This window comes from Uloborus diversus, chromosome 5 (genome assembly GCF_026930045.1).
Source record: "Uloborus diversus isolate 005 chromosome 5, Udiv.v.3.1, whole genome shotgun sequence".
Taxonomy (NCBI): domain Eukaryota; kingdom Metazoa; phylum Arthropoda; class Arachnida; order Araneae; family Uloboridae; genus Uloborus; species Uloborus diversus.
Window position 1 is genome coordinate 137,438,132 of NC_072735.1, and position 16,013 is coordinate 137,454,144.

The 16,013-nt window shown below is 32.7% G+C and overlaps 1 protein-coding gene across 1 annotated transcript in view; it reads right to left on the reverse strand.

Annotated features, from left to right (window-relative positions):
• The window catches only part of LOC129222467 (protein obstructor-E-like), a 41,848-nt gene extending 27,315 nt beyond the window's left edge, over nt 1–14,533 (reverse strand). The window contains exon 1 of the mRNA XM_054856981.1: nt 14,396–14,533. Within this exon, the coding sequence (XP_054712956.1) occupies nt 14,396–14,450 (55 nt within the window). The 5' untranslated portion in view covers nt 14,451–14,533. The remainder of the gene's footprint in view (nt 1–14,395) is intronic.
• Between the last annotated feature and the right edge of the window lie 1,480 nt (nt 14,534–16,013).

Consider the following 16,013-nt stretch of genomic DNA (forward strand, 5'->3'; position numbering starts at 1 on the left):
GAACTGATTTAAATGTTCCTTTCATTTTCTCACAGTAGGAAAATGTTTATTTGCTTTGAATTTGCATGGAGATTGGCGATTGAATATCTGTGCTTGAGCCCGAGCCCTCCCGATCCCGAAATCTATTTTCGGTTCTAGCGCCCGAGCCCCCTTCGGGCCCGGGCTCGGGCTGAGCCCGTCTCATCTCTATTTTGGAGTGAAAGTGGAGTTTTTACCCAGAATGCATTACGCGAACCAGGTTCGTCTACTTGCTGTGTATAGTCGCTAAGGATGCTGGGTAAAAAACCGCTTTCTCTGTTACAATGGGAAACCTCTTTTTACCGTCTTTGAAACGAAAAATTTTTCAATCGGTTTTTTTTGCGGAGCTGGATCGGAGATTTACGTGGTCGAAAAGTGTGTTGTGAACGTGGCTAATGAGGACTTCGCCTTACCTTTTTTTTTTTTCAAATGTCACCCTATTTTCAATAAACACATTCTTACAATAAAAAGGCATGATGTCTTAATTCTTGTAACGATCTCCCTCTCCTTGTGTCGTTTCTCAACTAAACCCTTTCCACACCATTTTTTTTTTTTTTCAAAAGATTAGCGCTTTAGTAGGTAAAATAAAATAGGTAAAATCGGTATCTATCGTTAAAAAGTTACACTTATTTATCGGTGTAATCACAGAAAACCAGTGGGAAATCCACTCCACTAAATTTTAAGCTTATTTATCACATAGAGTGTTTTGGAAATTTCTGTGGGACATATTGCTCACTCATTTCAAAAACGTCATACATCAAAAAATAGCGATTTTGAGTTTATCCCCCCCCCCCTCTTTTTTTTTTTTTTTTTTTTTTTTTTTTTTTTTTTTTTTTTTTTTTTTTGAACTGCCATGAATGAGTAGCATATTTCTGCAAGACCTGCATTTCTATAACTTTATATTTCCCCGTTAGAGAGCAAAGGTGTCGATTTTGCATTTTCAAGTATTTTCGGAATGTTCTTTTCAAGAATGTCACACCTTGGGATGTGCTTGATCCATAAAGCATGAAACATCTGTGTCGTTTAGTGAAAGATTGTATTATTTGTACTAAAAACAGAGTATTGCACTCAAGAAAAGAACATTTTCCATTCTTATTTTTTAATCAAGAACGCACTATTCACATTGTTGTCGGTATTGTAAGGAGAACAATTAGCAACAATAAGGACATGTTTTGAGATACTTCAAATAGTATCTTTGAAATTTAGCACAAGAATGTCATAGGAGTGAGCGATATATGTCCCAGTGGAGACGAAAGGGTTAAAACACAACTTGGAACCGTCCACATTTTCAAGGCCTTATAGCAGAAAAGTATCATTATTTAGCCTCGATTTTAGGAGATTTCTTTCATGTCAGATCAAATATGCAAGAGTTTTTTTTTTTCTTTAATATTATTATTTAATATGTGTTAACCAACAGTAGTGGATTCACATTTTTGAAGGCCTGTCAAAATGAATTTTGCGGGCCCGATTATCTAATCTAAGCATTTAATTAATTTAATTATGTGCAGTTTTAGATCCCTTTCGGGACCCTTGTGTCGCGGGGTGCCCTTGCAATTGAGACATGTTTGACAACAACCGCCACTGTTGGCCAAGATTGAAATTCTCGCAATATGGAGGTTTCACTAGCTTTAGCTGTCCGCCTTCTTGACACTTATATTTTTTTAATGAGTCATCAAAGCAAAAACACACAGACACACACAACATACTTGAGACACTGAAAGACAATGAAGTTGAACTAAAGCATGAAATAAGGTGTTTCTTCCAGATAGTAAAATTTAAATATTACACTTTTTCCGCTTCCAGTTAGATGTGATAATTTCATAACTATCTTCATTTTAAGTTAATATATAAACTTCATATATTTTTCATATATTATATTTAGGACTAGCTGCGTTGCCCGGCTCTGCCCGGTGTACCTTGAAAAAAATCATTGCGTCAAGTGAAGTATCTTCAATAACCAGGATTAAATGAAAGAAAAAAAAACCATCATGCAAAATGTTCTCGCCAAACAATGACGACAGATACTAAAATAGTTTTAAGAAATTAAATAAAAAATGAGAAAGATGGATTTAAAAGGCGTAACCATGGAAACACAAAATAAAGTAAGTTTAAGAATTGAAAATGAGAAAGATGAAAATAAACAATGGATTCAAAAAGCGTTACCGTGGAAACGCAAAATAAAATGGGTAAAAACTTGAATAGAGAACAGATTTTTGAACTTCATTTAATTCGCTTGTAACTTTTTTTCTAATGGAGATAGAGGGTTAAACTTCCGACCATAGGTCGAGTTAGATCTGGAGTAAAACAAGCAGCTCTATCCAATGCTGTCAAAAAGAAAACTGTAGGACAATTCATTCATTTTTTATTGATGGATTTAATGAAGAAAGTAGTTCCTAAATTTCAGCTAAGCCTAAAACAATTCGAGCTAAAAACGTAAAAAACTCCCGCCGCAATTAAGTTAGAGCATTGGAACAAATTGCGTAGAACGCGGAAAATTCTTCCCTTTCCAACGATATATAATACTATTATTTGCGAGTAATTTTTCACCCCTATATTCGGGAATTTATGTGAAAATTGGGCCTAAATTGGAATAAAATAAGAACTATTCATCGAATTGTTTTCGAAATGGTCTGCAAACCTTCTCAGGACTTAAAGGAACAAATTGTGAAAATTTCAGCAAAATCGGCCGGGTAGTTCTCGAGTTTTGCGAGTTCAAACAAACAGACGCTTTTTGGGGACTTCATTTTATACTATGTAGAGATAAGAAAACACGTGCTACCTCATGCAATATCCGTGCAATCGGTTTCTTTTTTGAGTAATCCGTCACTTATCACTGTTGCTTATAGAAATTGAATGTAATTTTTTTTAAAACTACTCATAGGGAAAAACACAATATCTTTGTGAACATAAAAATGACAAAAACGCCACCAATAAAGCGCTACCTTTGCAGAGAATAGAGATTATTTGCGAGTTATGCGCCTTATTAACGTTTTTGTCAACATTTTAAACCCCTATAAAGCAAGAAGCAGGTAAAATAGATTGTTTTTAGAAAGAATTAAATCCGCCTCATTGCCGATCCGACAATGTACGAAATAACAGGAAATATCCAACGTTGTTTAGCACAAATACACAGATTTCAGAATACACGTGTTTCGGGGTTTCAAGGAACCCCTTTTTCAATTCAAAGGTGTGAGCTTCTAGATGTAAAGACCATGTACGAAATAGACTGCCAACACAAAAAATCATCAATGAAATTTTAGTTTTGTTAACAATAAATTACGACTCGAATGAAAAAGTAAATATGAATCTAATATATATTACTATTATTTATTTGTTATTTGTTATACATTTTCCAAAAGGAAAAAAAAACTTGATTGACCTTCCACATATTAGTCCATAGGATAAACGAAAATCATCACACGCTAGAATAAATTTAGGTCAAGGTATCTTATCTTCCCCTCCCACTTTGGGTGCTCGGAATCGAGAGAAAACCTATCTTCTCTTTATGCTTTTTTTCCCCCCCATCATCACTTTTTTTCCTCAATAAACGCCTACGTAAAACTGTTTCAAGAATTGAATTAGATTAACGTCATTCTTCAATTTAGATCACGGGCAAATTTTCGTATTATGAGCTCTCATAACCTGTGCCTGTAATAAATGAATGAAAGTACAGTGCGCACAGAAATTCTGTAAAATGGGTGGAAAATCTTGAAAATTTTGTTAACTTTATGGGGTGAATACTTCAACAAGGTAACTGTGAAGTTCAATTTTATTTATTTATTTATTTTTCATACTTCTTCGGACAAAGAAAACTGAACAAGTGAACTGTTTTTTCACGAGTTTTAGGGAATGTGAAGACTTGATTTAATTCAGTGGTGCACAACCTATGGCCCAGTTTACGGCGGTAAGTGGTCCCTTGTGTGTGTGTGTTCTGGCCCACGAAATTTACCAGCTTTATATGAGGTGCGGCATTGGGTAAAAAAAAAGTTGAGCCCCGCCGGTGTTTCAAATGTTCTTAAACTACCATTTATAGATTCTATTTAGTAGTTAGAAACATTTATGTCGTGTTTCGAACAAAAATTTGCCACAGAAGTGAAACATTCTATTTTGTCGAATCTGTAGTTACCTAGCTGTAGTACTCAGAACACAAATTGTGGATTGACATTTGCGAGTTTTCGAGTGTTATGTTTACCAATGCTATTTTAAGCTTTTATAGATCATACATTAGCAGCGAAGTCTTTGAGGAAAATGAAAAAACATTAAATAATCCAATAAAGCAAAGATTGTCTAGAAAATGCTGGAAACAGCTGCTGCAAAACCCTACAATGTAATACCCCTTCAGCTTCATCAGTGCAAAAAATACTCGCATAACGAAAACGTCGGGAGTGTCGACTCACGACTTTCTATCCGACTGCCTTAAAATCGACATTTTCGATGAAATATTCGTGATTGTTTTTATGATTTCATTTTGTAGTCTGATTCATTAGCTTTCCAAAACTGTCTTAATTTTTACTCTACGTGAATTAGAACTGAAGTTATAGCTGTATTATTACAGAGTCGTACACTGAACTCCTGACCGGAAGTTGCATTTGAACGCGTTTTATGAAGAACGATATTTTTGAAGAAAGCTGTCTGCTATAAGAATGATATCTCAAAAAGTTATTCGAGTAGTGATGTGAAATTTTCTGAGATAGTTCTCTGGGGTATGCTTGATGTTTTTCTCTAAAAGCTAAGCTGAATTTCATTATTAAGTAATATTTTCATGCGGATAAGTTTAAACAAAGGCGTTTGTTTACGAAAAAATAGTAGTATAGGAACTTTGTTCGGCGATATTTCTGAACTTTCTTGAAAAATAACAAAAACCTTTAGAGCAAAACACACATAATTGTCATGCAAATGTATTACTACAAGGATTTGTGTCTGATTAGAACCAAATTTTGTCCATAGCTGTTAACGTAAGACACGTTTTTTCGCTATTTTTCTTCAAATTTGTCCATTTTTTTTAAAAATAATATTTTAAAAGCTTGGTTTTACATTGTTTTCATAGTTTCGAAGCATATGTAGTTAAAAAATAACATTTAAAAAAATGTCCAGGTTATTTTTCAAAAAACTGTCTTCGAACGCAGTCGGATACCTTAAGAGGGCTCCGCTGTAACGTTGAATACCTATTTCAAAGCTAGCTATAGCACTTTCTGACAATTTTTGCTTATTTATTCACGCTGTTTTTTCATTTAACTCACATTTTGGTACAGAAAAAAGTTTTTATCCTTTTTTTTTTAAATCTAATAAATCCCTTTTTCAAAAACATTTTAACTAAACAAAAAATATACAAAACAAATTGAGTATTTTTATTCCCAGTAATTGATTTGATAAAGAAGTTAAAATTAAATACGGTAATATCTGACTTGCACGTCATCTCCTTTTTATGCATATCTCTAGGCTGTTCGTCGATATTCAAAAGTTTGCGCTAAAAGTATGCAAAATCGGTGTTATTTAGTTTTTATTTATGAAAACTCACTCTCCAGTAGTTGTAAGTCAGTAAGTGAAAGTTTCGCACCGCTCTTTCCCCCAACCCTTCTTCTATTACTTCCAAAACTGTTTTTTAAAACTAATCTCAATCAAAAAGCTGATCCATCTGTCTCAATAAATAAACTAATGCTCCAATACAAAAACACATGAAATCAACACAAATTAACAACATTAAACAAAGCACAAATTTGCACACTTGTTTTTTTTTTTTTTTTACTTTGCTAATTTATGTTCGCATTTTAGTTTTAAGATATTTATTTATTACTAATATAAGTGGCTTTTTACACCAAAGATGAGACGTCAAATCCAGTGTGTTCCGATATTGAGCGAGATTTCCGTAGAATCCAAGTTCAGTCAGACATAGTCAGAAGTTATATGAAAAAATCTATATATATAAAAGTGGACTTTGGTAAATTTGTTCTCTAAGATCTCAGAAACTACCCGGCAGATTTGGCTGAAACTTTCACCGTTTGTTCTTTTCGGTACTGTGGAGGTTTGTAGACCAGTTCGAAAAAAATTAGATTAATAGTTCCTTTTTTATTCTAATTTTTCCAAATTTTCGCATAAATGCCCCAATATGACGGTGAAAAAATACGTGCACATATTAAAATTATGTGTCCATCGAAAGCGCTTATTTTTCTGCTGAAGATGGCATCTGTTAGAAAGTTCTAAGTTGTATGAAAAACGAGATATGAGCTTTTTTTGTTCCATGTTCGAAGGCTCTCCTCAACCCAATTCATTATTTAGTGTATCATCTCAACTCTCAGTTGATAGCTAGAATTGTTGTACTGTTCAATATTTTTGCGTTTTGTGTGACTGTTCGAGGCTTTTCTCAAGTCAAATCTTAAAGTAACTTTTTTTCACAAGATTGGCTAATAATAACTAGATTTTGCTGATTATTTTCCATTTAAACGGAACTTCAATTGTAATTACTGGGTTTTTTTGTTATTATTATTAGTGCTGATTGGACACCTAATCATTATCCAATCTAACAGCAGAAACCTCGCCAAAATTTATGTAGAAAGATTTCTGTAGCGGATGCATTTGGCAGTTTTTTCAATTGTCGCGGTTTTTGAAGCCAAAGACTATGTAATAATGTTTGTCAGCTTTCAGAATGTAAACAAAATATCGCCAATCAAAGAATCTTTAAAAACTTTTTTTACTGTAAAATAATCCAGCAACTAAATTAAGCAAATCCACAAACAGCACAAAAACTTCCATTAATGTGACTTTGTGCACAAATTCAAACCAACGCCAAACTTTACTACTTATCTTGGAAACATTACGGATGAAATTGTTTAGTGCCATTTTATGGTGACCAAAAGTATTTTAGCATATGGCGACAATATCTCTTTAACAAAAATTAGTAACATACCGTTTTACAAAGTAAGGAGGAGGAGCATTACCCAAGGTATCCCAAAACGATTTCCGCAAATTCGGTAATATTTTAAATCGCACCAAGAACCCACAATAATTAAAATTTTCCAAAATAACTAAAGCAAGTTTAAGGGGATCACGGGCGTGCGGCTACATTTTTTTAAACAGTTCGTTCTTCAATAGACATACAGAGAAGGTAAGGCTCAATGTAAAAAAAAAAAAAATAAGTATTAACTGATAAATCTTTTTAAAAATGTGAAGTTTAATTTCATATTTCGGAAATTCTTAACATTTGTATACGCTTAAATTTCGTGTTTTCGTTTCTAAATGAATACTATTTTGCTCTTTTTACTTACTGCTACTTTAGTTTTATGAGTAAGGAAGAAGCTAGATTTTAAATCACGTCAAAAAGGTGTGTTTTAAGTTCTTTCACTTAAAACAGAAAACAAATGCAAATAACGATTGTTTCTCACAATTATTGCTAATCCAGGCAACGCCGGGTATTTCTGCTAGTTATCATATAAGCTTTGTGCTACAATATGATTAAAGTGAAAAACAACGTAAATAAAGCACAAATATTGGAGTAGATACAGCATATAGCCATTTCAAGGCTCCATTGCAGCCTTGAAATGGCTATATGCTGTATCTACTCCAATATTTGTGCTTTATTTACGTTGTTTTTCACTTTAATCAGTCAGAAGTTATATTATTAATCTTCATAAAGCTATCTTTCCCTCATCAGTTTACCGCAACCTAGACGTTGCAAGTTTGCTGTTTCTTGAAGGATTTCTGAGAATTTTCAAAAGATTTCAGACGCAGTTTAGCAATTTGTTTTGTTGATTATTATTATTATTATTATTTCGGAAAGAAATGAAAACATAATACGAGAGTTGCGAAAGTTTTCTGCAGACACCAAGCACAAATAAAGAAGGGCGGGGGGAGGTCATGACTCTTTCTTAAGCAACCAAACATAGATCAAATCTGCGTTTTGAGTAGTACTAATATTGAAAAATACTCGCACCGGACTCCTATTTGCGCCCGAAAATTGCATTTTGACCGCCCTTCCGATAAGGACCCCCTCCAAAACCAGAAGCTGGATCCGCCCTTGACTGACACTTATTAATGCAGAAAATACGTAATTTCCAAAAAATATCCTTTGGAGCTATTGGTGCCGGTATGGAATTCAGGTTCATTTAATGAAAATGGTTTCAAAAATTTGTCTTCAAATATTACGACAAACTCAATGGAACCAAAATATTAGTAAAATATCTAAATCAGCAGTCGGCAACTGTCGGCCTGCGGTCCAGGTTCAGGCCTCAGTTTAAAAACAGGACCGCCAAAAATGTTTTTAAAGTCTAAATTACATAAATTAATTACATAAAAATGATTTTTTGTGAGCAATAATATCTTTAGGCGCAACGTTTCTTACCTTTTCCAGTATTTTGAAAGGAAGCCCAGTGGTTCAGTGGTAGCTCTTCGCGCTCCCACGCAACGGGTCCGGGTTGGGCATGGTTGACTCAACCGTTCACCCCTTCAGTAAATCAATAAAAGGAGTACCATGCGTACTTGGGAAACAAACACTGGGGGTTCCGCGTTAGGCTGACCACCTAAGCGCAACGTCTGTTTTGTACCTCAGAGCCCTGGTCAAGAAAACTGAGTTGGGCATAGACTGTTACGGGCTGTCGTGCCACAGGGGGAGTATTTTGGATGTGATTGCTAGACTAGTTTAAATTTTTAATGATTACTGAAGAACAGCGATTTTTAACCGGTGGTTCGAAGAAAAATTTGACCCGTCCTCAGAGATTTTTTCACGTCTACGGTTAAAAAAAATTTCCTTTCTCAAAAAAAAAAAAAATCTATATAACATCCATTGCTTAAATTTTGTGATTAATTTCTCTACTTTTCTATGATTTTGCAGCAGTTTTTATTACTTCTGTATGATTATAATAGTTAATTTTCTTCTTAACATTTAAATAATTTTTGTTACAGTTCTTTCACAACAAGTTTTATTTACACATGTTTATTAATTCATTTATTATTATTATTATTACATTTTGTAAAACAGAAATAAACTCTCAGTTGTTCACAACATTTGTTCACAAGTATTTAACGATCTTCGAGTCAAAAGTTTGTTGTTTTTCATTCTCCCAAGGGGAAAAAAGATAAAACCCCCACTATTTCGTTAAAAAAATCACATGTAATTAACAATCCGAAATGCAAGGGAGTTCAAATGGGGAGGGGGGCAGAAAGATAGATGAGACAAGAAGAATAAAAAACATCACCAGTCCACGATTTTTTCTCACGATCTTGATAAAAATGTCAAAACTGAACTCCCCAACGAAAATTACTTGCCGACAAGTAATTTATCCTATATACAGTTACGCACATAGACTTCGGTGCGCACCCCCCCCCCCCTTCCTGCAATATTTATAAGTGCGCCTCCCTAACTCCATAAGAATGTTTTAGCCTACTTTTCCAGTAAAAATCAGAGGAAGAAGAAAAAAAGCATGAAAGAAGGCTTAATACATCTTAAAAATATCCCGAAAAAAAAAGTCAAAAATAAATAAAATAGTTAAATATTGAAAAACTAAAAAATGGAAAGTAGAGTACTGAGATGGGGAAAAATGTCTGTCTGTCTGTATGTATGTCTGTCCCCCCCCCCCCTAATAACTTTTGAATGAATAGTCCGATTCGAACAATTTTTTTTTTGTTAGAAAGATCCCGGCGGGGACATCTCATTCCCATAATTCATTTTTTGATTTGAACAATTTTTCGTTCAATTTTGAACAGTTCAAAAAAACTTAACATTAGCGCCTACGGGGAAATTCAAATCAAAAATAAATCTTGAACTTAGAAGCGAAGTGGCTCCAAACAAACTTTGTAGGGAAAAGCTTTTGATGAAAAACATGTATCGAAAATATCTTTTTGATTTGAACAAGTTTTCGTTCAATTTTGAACTGTTCAAATCTCTTAACATTAGCGCCTAAGGGGAAACTGAAAGTCAATATAGATTCCGAACTTAAAGGCGGATTTACTTCAAACAAACTTTGTTGGAAATAGCTCTTGACGACCTACTCCCGACTCCGACTCCGAGAATTTAGGGGCACCTGACTCCGACTCCTCGACTTCGACCCTGACTTCGTAGCTTTGGCAAACATTTATACACGGAGGACTGACTCCGATTTTTTGATATTCGACTCCGACTCTTTTATCCTAAAATGAGATTGACTCCGACTCCGACTCCGCTGCTGTGGCTTTAACTCTGAAATAATTATTGTTGATATGACTTGTTTTTATTTTCACGCTAAAGTTTTAATTTAGGTATTCAGTTTTCGGCGAATAAACTCGAAGTCATTTATGTTAAAGATATGCGCAGACGATTTTTTTTTTTTTTTTTGGACAATGAAAATTTTTTTTTAATTGACATTTTATTGTTTTTATTTATTTTGGTAAGTGCATTAATTCGTTTAAAAAATTATTTTTGGAAACAGGGGAAAAAGAAACGATTTTTTTTTTTATATGATGTATTTATCATAGACTAATAATAAGAGTAGACCGAGCTATGGCAACCCTTTTGCTGCTCATAAACCAAACCATGTGACTGGTGGATATCCTAGCAACAGCGGGCGTTAATCGTAGCAGACGATCAATGCCAGCGCGAAATAAAATAAATAGAATTGATGGAACACGGAAGAATGATCTTTTATGGAGTCCGATTTGTAAATTTGTTATTCTAAGTTGTAAATATTTTGTTAATATAGTGAGTTTTTCGTTTAGATAGTATTGTGCATTTTCTTTAATCAATTTCAATAACTCTCTAAGCAATAAAAGATGCAAGCGACCAAGAAGAATCTGCAAACGGTAAGATTTTTACCTACAGTTTCAATTTACGATACCGATTAGTACATTTTTGCGTTAACGCAAAACGTTTACGCCATTTCGTTCACGCCAACGCTGACAGCTCCAAATGAAATAAAAGTTACCGAAAACTGATCAAAAACTGTTACTAATGTCAAAATAATGCATAACTAAAAGAAAAACAGTTCAATCTCTGCACCTGGAAGTTTTTTTTTATGAAAACACATTGTCTTAAAATACATGTCGAGTTCCAAACTATAGATAATGCTGCCATCTAGCAACCATACTGCCAAAGTCTTCGCCAAGCCCTTCCACTAGTCACATGATACATCTATGAACCAATTTTCTTTATCAGCAAGAATGAGAAAGCTCGGTCTACTCTTATTATTAGTCTATGGTATTTATTTTAATGAACTTATTATTATTATTTATTTTTTTTTTTCGTTTTTAAAGCTGTTAAAGATTTTTTTTTAATGGAAAGAAGTGTATTAGCTGCTTTGTTTAAAAGGTGCTGCTATTTTATTTGTTCGTTTTTTTTTAAAGAAAAGTAAGGAATATTTTATTCCTAGAAATCAGCTTAAAATATTAAAAAATATATGTTTGAAAAATTTTGCGATTTTAGCTATTTTTGAGAATATTGATCAGATACTAGAAAGTAGTATGGGTATACGAAAAAGTAGGCTCGTCTAGTTCTAGACAGAACTTCTTGTTTAATAATTTTAATATAGTTATGTTTTTTTAGAGCGTCCGCGCCGGAAATAGCGGGGGTGCTGTGTACGCCACTACCTATATACATATACTTTCTATCCAATACGCATTGTCCAAACAACGCTCCATCGGGTGTAAAAAAATTGCTGAAAGATAACGATTTTTTTTTTTTTTTTTTTCATTTATTCATAAATGCTCCTTGTGTTAATCCAGCCGTGAGAGCTAAGAGATTTGTAGTAAGAATTTGGGTCGCACAGTGAGAGCGGAGAACGCGGAATACTTCGCGAACATTGCTCTACTACAGAACTGGCGCCAGCCAAAACGACAGTTTAAAATATTTATTTTGATTCTGTTATTTAATTCACAGCTAATAAATTTATGTTGCTCTTGATCCAGAAAGTTATTAAGTCGGAAATTAATATCTATCTTGGTTGAATGATTTGGGTAGTCCAGCGGTGTTGAACAGTAACTGAATGAAACGTTTTTGAATCAATTTATTTTTCCTGTCTTTCTTTAATTATTATTATTGCTCTCTTTCATTTTTGGTTACTTTTAGCAAAAATATCTTTTGTAACTCTGCTCTATTTCAAATCAATTTTTGGAATCGTTTTGGTGAGAAGAAAATCTCATATGCCCCCCCCCCCCCGTCTCTCCGCCCCCGAAAATTCTGTACATAGCACTAGCTTGCTCTAATAATCCTAACTTAACAGTACAAAACGTCTGGCGAACCGATTGCTTATAATCTCTACTTTTAATAAAGCAGGAAGTTTGTCTGGTTGACATTTTTTCCACTAAATACAAGGACAGGCAACTTTAAATTTCATGAAAAAAAAAGTGAAGAATGTATTTTCTTTATTCGCCATTACACAGATACAAAAGAGTGGAAAATTAATAGTTATCTTTTATATTTTTATTTAGAACGGTTAGGTTCTCTTCACTTACGCACTTTTTTTTTTTGTCACGGTTATTATTTTTGTTCTTAAGGTAAGGTTCAACCGCCGGTCAAAAGAAGTTACTTTTCAACTTATTTATCCAGCATATGTTTCAAAAATTAAAGCGATTTTTTATCCTTTTTTCTGTCATAAGAAATTGTCTTTTATTTTAATGCCGCGATTTTTCTTTCTTTCTTTCTTTCTTTATTTATTTTTTCTTTAATTTTACATAATAATGTCAGAACAGTTATTCTGAATGGTTGAAAGACAATCCAAGGATGATTTTTTTTAAAGTTCTTACATGTGATCTATGATAGAATGTTTAGAGAAAGGGAATAAGATTATTTCCTTTATCATTTATATTGGTTATGGTCCTCACAAAAGACAGGAAAAAACTGGAAGTATCGTTGTTAATTAGAATAATTTTTCTTTCTGCCCAATAAAAATATCACATTTTTGACATTAAAAGGAGGGAAATTAAAAGTTTAAGTATTTAAAGGAACAACCGGTTGTTTGTTACTTTGTTTTATTCAACCATCCATTTTATTATAACAGTTTTATAACTTTATTTATTCCTATGTTCTTTCTTCTTATATACTACAAACTAAAGTACAACTACAAAGTTTTAATTCGTGCTGCAGGAATAAGATAAAGATTAAAAACCTTTATCAAAAGAATTCTGGACTCTAAAATAGCCTTTAAAAACGTCATAAAAGTTAATGCAATGGCTCATAAACTTTATTTTTTAAATGTCACCATGGCTCATTATTATTCAGTTAGAATTGTGAATTCTTATTTTTACTGAGCAAAAGTTTTCGAGGGACAACTCTTATTTGAAAATTAGAGAACTGAATGAAAATTATTAACTTAATAACTGTCATTTACTATTTAAGGGGTCACAGTACCTTTCAAACTTTTTTTTTTTATGATTTAGATAAATTTTATATTTCTTTGAAACCATAACATGCATACTTATTTCGTAATCAATAATTTATTTTCAAAATTTAAAAATATTGCCTACTTTTTTTGTAAATTCAAAAAATTGAGAAAAATTTCAATTTCTTAAAATTCCTAAGATTTTTTTATTTTTGCACTAATTAAAAAAAAGTTTTTTGAAAAACGATCACTATAATCATCTCTAAAAATCTGTGCATTCATTTGCTTATGAGTTCATTAGAAAATTTTCTATGATTAATTATGTAAAAAATCAAAGTTTTTTTTTTTTTTTTAATTTGGTTTTTAAAGGTTTAAACATGCTCTAAACATTAGAGTAATTTATAAAATGCTTACCAATGCACAGTTTTGTCAAATGTGTTATCTCAATTGCAAAAAGTATTACTTTAAAGCTGTACCTTCAATAGAAAAAAATCCTTAGGGATTCTAATGACATGAGAACACGAAAAAACCATCATCGAGAAAAAGCAATTTGAAGTTTTTCTTTTGCATAAGAACACATAGGGAGCAGGGCCTAAAACCACTCATAACTTTTTAAATATTTGAACTAAAGCAATGAAACTTTTTCCCTGTGTTCAGAATAGTTTTTTGTTTTGAAAGAAGCAATAAAAAATTTTTTGATCGTTTCATCATTTTTGAGGTACTGAGGTACCCTTAAGCTTTATACTTTATCTTTTATAAATCTGTCAAATAATTCTTCACATTTTTATCTCTATCGATGCTACAAATTTTACTTTAAATGTAATTTCGCTACATTAAACATTTTTAATATTTATTTTTAAAACTTTACTCATTTATTTAAATGGCAGTACAATTCTAGTGATGTAATGAAATTAAACCGTCACAAACTTCCAGTGCCATCAAATGATAACACATATTAATCAATTTTAAACTAGTTCCTAGATTAATTTATTCGGTTTAATAAAGATTTCTATAAAAGTTTGTGTGTGTGAAACACATGGAAGCATCTAATTGAAGCATTTAAGAAAAAAATGAAATTTGAAAGGCCTTAAACTTACCAATCACCGCAGAGAACACCGAGAAAGCTAATATCCCACAAGTGAAGTAATTCATGTTTAGGAGAAATGTGCTACTGGGATCACACACAAACGAAACGAAAAGCGAGAAAGTGATTTCGACTACTTATTCCAAAGGTGGCGCTGCTTGTCGCCAAGCAGTCTCGCTTGAGATTTTTATCGCTATTTTATACAGTCGACTCGCGCTATAACGAACCCATCCGTCTAGTATCCGAACTTCCTACTTGGGTCGTCGGTTGTCATTTCGAACAGTCGTTGCATAGTTATCAGGCATGGTTCTTAGGGTAGGCGACCTAGACGGCCGTCTAGGGCGGCAGATTTCGAAATTGTTCTTTTTTAAAAAAATTTTTAACTATGAATATCTGTTTCAGCGCTATAAGATTCACTGCTTTAATGCTAAAATAATAATAATAATAATAATTTAGAGTGTGTACCAGTGCTTGGATATGTAAAACATAGTTCGAAATAAACTAGAAATTCAATTTACTTTTAGAATCGGCAAATTGCGCGATTAAAAAATCATTTGAAAATATTAATATCTGTTTCAGCGCCGTAAGATGCACTACTTTAATGTTAATAAAAATATAATTTAAAGTGTGTATCAGTGCTTGGATATGCAAAACCCAGTTTAAAAATTAACTGGAAACTCTCTTTAATAGTAAACACTTTGCTATTATTTTTGTTTTCTTAAAGTATCATTATTTTATTTTATTATTATTATTCAATGGGGGGGGGGGAGCGGCAATTGTCAATATCGCCTAGGACGGCAGAACTACTAGAGCCGGCCCTGACATTTATTCAAGTCATCCGGCGCAACATGGACCCACAACTGCTTTTATTTTTAAGTGCTGATTTTAGCATATTACCCCGCATTATCTGGCATGCCACAAAATTCGGGGGTCACCAGATTTTCAATATCACTTGCTTGGTCCTTTCTGGCATGCCGGAAAAATCGAGGTTAGGCAAAAATATAGGAATACTATAAAAATGTATGCTCAGCTTAAAAATGAATATAAGTTCGATACATATCTTATTAGTATAAATAAATAGTTTAATTTTGTAAAAATACTTACTAACAATGTCATTTGTTATTTTAACAAGAAAAATATTGTTTAATAACGGATAATTTTATAAAAATTAAATTAAAACTAAGTAAGCAAACATTTAAGCAGTTAAAGAATTTACCATACCTATTCAATAAATAAAAATTAAACTTACCTCTCTAAAATAGACCTAAAATAATTTATTTGAAAAAACTGTGAACAAATCGCAGTAACAATGATTGCTTCTGAATTGATTACTTTATTGGCAAATTATTAAATCCAATTCTTATAACCTTACCATAAATAACAAGCACATATTATGTGCAATCCCGGTTTTTTTTTTTTGAAAGAAGTTTACTTTTGGGATTTTTTTATTTATTTATTTCTAGTAGTTAGATTTTTGATTGGAACTGAATCCAGAAATCTAGTTTTGTTTTGTTGCAAAATAAACCTAAAATTATCCAGCATGCCGGAAAATTCAAATTTTCCGGCATGCTGGTCAACCTCACTTTTTTCCGGCATGCCGGATGTCCCTTTTCGGTGGTATATGAATTGAA